General features: G+C 52.3%; 1 protein-coding gene across 2 annotated transcripts in view; it reads left to right on the forward strand.

Moving 5' to 3' along the window:
- ITFG2 (integrin alpha FG-GAP repeat containing 2) overlaps window positions 1-3,742 on the forward strand; it is a 17,658-nt gene that overhangs the window by 5,204 nt on the left and 8,712 nt on the right. For both annotated transcript variants that reach the window (XM_008053190.2, XM_021710037.1), the window contains exons 2-4: window positions 329-424; window positions 2,177-2,218; window positions 2,388-2,565. In XM_008053190.2, coding sequence (XP_008051381.1) covers window positions 329-424; window positions 2,177-2,218; window positions 2,388-2,565 — 316 coding nt within the window. The remainder of the gene's footprint in view (window positions 1-328; window positions 425-2,176; window positions 2,219-2,387; window positions 2,566-3,742) is intronic.

The raw sequence follows: 3,742 nt of genomic DNA on the forward strand, positions 1-3,742 counted from the left end.
TCCTTCCGCCTCAGCCTTCCGTGTAGCCGGAATTACAGGCGTGTGCTACCACGCCCGGCTGATTTTTTGATTTATTGTGAGATGAGGTCTCGCTGCCCAGGTGGGTCTCGAACCTGTGGGCTCAGGCAAATCACTCACTTCGGCCTCCCAAAGTGCTGGGATTACAGGCTGAGCCACCGAACCCAACCCTAAAAGACTTTTAATTGATGAAGTTGAAAAAGATCCGAGGTGGGTTCTTGTGAGTCCCTCGGGTGAGGCTGAGTTGCGAATAACTCGAGGTGGGTCAGCAGGGTCCCATCCTAATGCCGTCTTCTCTCTCCGTTCGAAGTTAAATGAACTGGTGGTGGGAGACACCAGCGGGAAGCTGTCTGTGTATAAGAATGATGACAGCCGGCCATGGCTCACCTGTTCCTGCCAGGGAATGGTCAGTATTTGTCTCCCTGGGCCTGGAAGGGGGAGGGATCCCTTCTGTCCAAGGACTGCCCAGGGTGAGCCCTGCACAGGAGCTCACCATTGTGTCCTGACTCCGTAGCTACTCAGCCTGGCCACTACTTTCCGGCTAATTCGAGGCAGGGAGGGCCGCCCCGGGCAGTGCCCCGTTCTGCCGCCCCCACAACCCACAGAAGGCTGGGATGCTTTCGTCACGGAGTGCCCCTTGGTCCTTCTTATCTTTATTTTAGTTTTTCTTTTTTTTCAGTCAGTAGACTGGGTGGAAAAACTCCTTGGTACTTTATGGAAGTTGCCTGAGATTGTCTGATCTTCGATAAAGTATGGTCAAACATGGGGACAGTCATTTGAATGAGTCTAGATTTATGATGGATACACTACATATGTTTTTTTTCCTATATTTCTGAGAATCATACCCTGCTTTTATTTATTTATTTCTTTGAGTTGGAGTCTCACTCTGTCACCCAGACTGGAGTGCAGTGGCCGCTCCTGGCCACCGCAGCCTTGACCTGCTGGGCTCTGGCCTTCCGCCTCAGCCTTCCAAGTAACTGGAATTACAGGCACGCGCTACCATGCCCGGCTGATTTTTTGATTTATTGTAGAGATGAGGTCTCGCCCGGTTGCCCAGGCGGGTCTCGAACCCGCGGGCTCAGGCAGTCCACTCACCTCAGCCTCCCAAAGCGCGGGATTACAGGCTAAGCCACCGAGCCCAGCTTGCTTTTATTTTTACTACTTATTTTTATTATTATTATTATTATTTTTGAGTTGGAGTCTCACTCTGTCGCCCTGACCGGAGTGCAGTGGTATGCTCCCGGCCACCGCAGCCTTGACCTGCTGGGCTCTGGCAATCCTTCTGCCTCAGCTTTCCAAGTAACTGGAACTACAGGCGTGTACTACTATGCCCGGCTCATTTTTGATTTATTGTAGAGACGAGGTCTCGCCAAGTTACCCGGCTAGGTTTCGAACCCATGGACTCAGGTAATCCACTCGCCTTGGCCCCCCAAAGTCCTGGGATTACAGGCATGTGCCACCGCACAAGGCCTCTTTCTCTTTTTTTAATTTTTTTTAAGTTGGAGTCTCACTCCGTCGTCCAGACTGGAGGGCAGTGACCGCTCCCGACCATTGCAGCCTTGACCTGCTGGGCTCAAGTGATCATTCCACCTCAGCCTTCCAAAGAGCTGGAACGACAGGTGGACACTACCACACCCGGCTAATTTTTTATTTATTGTAGAGACAAGGTCTCGCCAAGTTGCCCAGGTGGGTGTTGAACCCGCGGGCTCAGGCAGTTCACTTGGCTCAGCCTCCCAATGTGCTAGGATGACAGGCTGAGCCACCGAGCCCGGCCTTTTTTTCCATTTTTAATTTCTTTTCAGGGGCCCACATGTGTGTTTGCTACATGGACATACAATTTAGTGGTAGGGATTGTGTCTCCGGTGGCCCATTCCCCAGATAACGAACATTGTAACTTCTGAACCTAACTCTCCTCCCCAGGGGTTTTTGTTTTGTTTGTAGGCCAAATTGTCTTAACTGCCTCAGGACTTCATATTGCTATCTGGGTAATCCAAACCTACAGCACAGTAACTCAATGCAGGCTGTCCATGTAGGTCATACATAGGGCACGAGTGTTCAGCAAATGGCCGTCATCTCAAAGCCTCCTTTTTGCTTCGCAGAAATCAGGGGGTGCTGGTATCTCTCGGCGTCTCCCTGAGTCTGCCTGTCTCTCTTGCAGCTGACTTGCGTTGGGGTTGGAGACGTCTGTAATAAGGGAAAGGTAAGAACTCTGGGACCTCGGGACTTGGGTAGAACTCCACAGCCCCACCTCAGTTCCTGGCTCACGGTGGAAATCAATGGAGGGCAGAAGGCTTCAGCCTTGACCTCTGCGACCGGCTGATCCCTGCCCCCGCTCCGGGTCCATCTCTCCTCCCCTCCGTCTCTCCCAGAACCTGCTGGTGGCAGTGAGTGCTGAAGGCTGGTTTCATCTGTTTGACCTGACACCGGCCAAAGTCCTGGATGCCTCGGGGCATCACGAGACGCTCATGGGAGAAGAGCAGCGTCCAGTCTTCAAGCAGCAGCAGCACGTCCCGGCCAACACCAAGGTCATGCTGATCAGTGACATCGGTGGGCATGGCTGCCTTTGCGACAGCAGGGGAGCAGGCGTCAGTGGGTACCAGAGCAGATCCCGAGGGAATGGGGCGAGAGGGCGAGTGCGTTCCTTTTTTGGGGGGGTAGGAGTCTCACTCTGTCACCCAGGCTGGAGTGCATTGGCACCCTCACGGCCACTGCGGTCTTGACCTGCTCGGTTCAGGCGATCCTTTTGCCTTGGCCTTCCAAGTAGCTGGAACTATAGGCGCATGCCACCATGCCCCAGCTAGTTTTTGATTTATTGTAGAGACAAGGTCTTGCCAAGTTGCCCAGGTGGGTCTCGAACCCCTGGGCTCAGGCAGTCCTCTCGCCTTGTCCTCCTAAAGTACTGAGATTACAGACGTGAGCCACCATGCCCAGCTTTATATTTCCATTTGTTGCGTGTTTGACATAGAGTTCCTGAGCTCCTGTTGCTTTAGGTACTGGGATTGTCATAGTGAATAAAACAGACCCAAATCACTGTTCTCTTAGACCTTACTAGAAAGAGCTAAGAAAGAAACAATATGGGCCAAGCATGGTGGCTCACACCTCACTTTGGGAGGCTGAGGCAGGAGGATCACTTGAGCCCAGGAGTTTGAGGCTGCAGTGAGCCATGATCATACTTCTGCACTCTTGCCTAGGTAGCAGAGTGAGACCCTGTCTATATAAAGAAAAAAGAAGCAATATGAATTTTGAAAGAGCCCAGCGTGGTGGCTTACGCCTGTAATCCCAGCACTTTGGGAGGCTGAGGCAAGAGGATTGCTTGAGCCCAGGAGTTCGAGTCCAGCCTAGGCAACATAGCAAGACCTCGTCTAGCCGAAATACAAATAAGTAAATAAGCCGGGCATTATGGTGCACACCTATAGCCCCAGCTGCTCGGGAGGCCAAGGTGGAGGGATTACTCCAGCCCAGGAGGTGAGCTGTGATCGTGCCACTCCCCTCCAACCTGGTAAGAAATTTGGTGAGAAAATTAAATAATGTATTAGGAGGTAGTACAAGGAGTGGAGAAAACGCATCACAGAAAGAACTGGCGAGTGTGGAGGGTGGGTGGTGATTTCAAGTGGACTTGTCAAGGAAGTCCTCACCGAGAAGGTGACAGCAGGTTAAGAAAAAAACTGGCCGGGCTCGGTGGCTCAGCCTGTAATCCTGCGCTTTGGGAGGCTGAGGTGAGTGG

The sequence above is a fragment of the Carlito syrichta genome, unplaced genomic scaffold (genome assembly GCF_000164805.1).
Source record: "Carlito syrichta isolate Samal-C Ts95f unplaced genomic scaffold, Tarsius_syrichta-2.0.1 Scaffold287945, whole genome shotgun sequence".
NCBI lineage: Eukaryota > Metazoa > Chordata > Mammalia > Primates > Tarsiidae > Carlito > Carlito syrichta.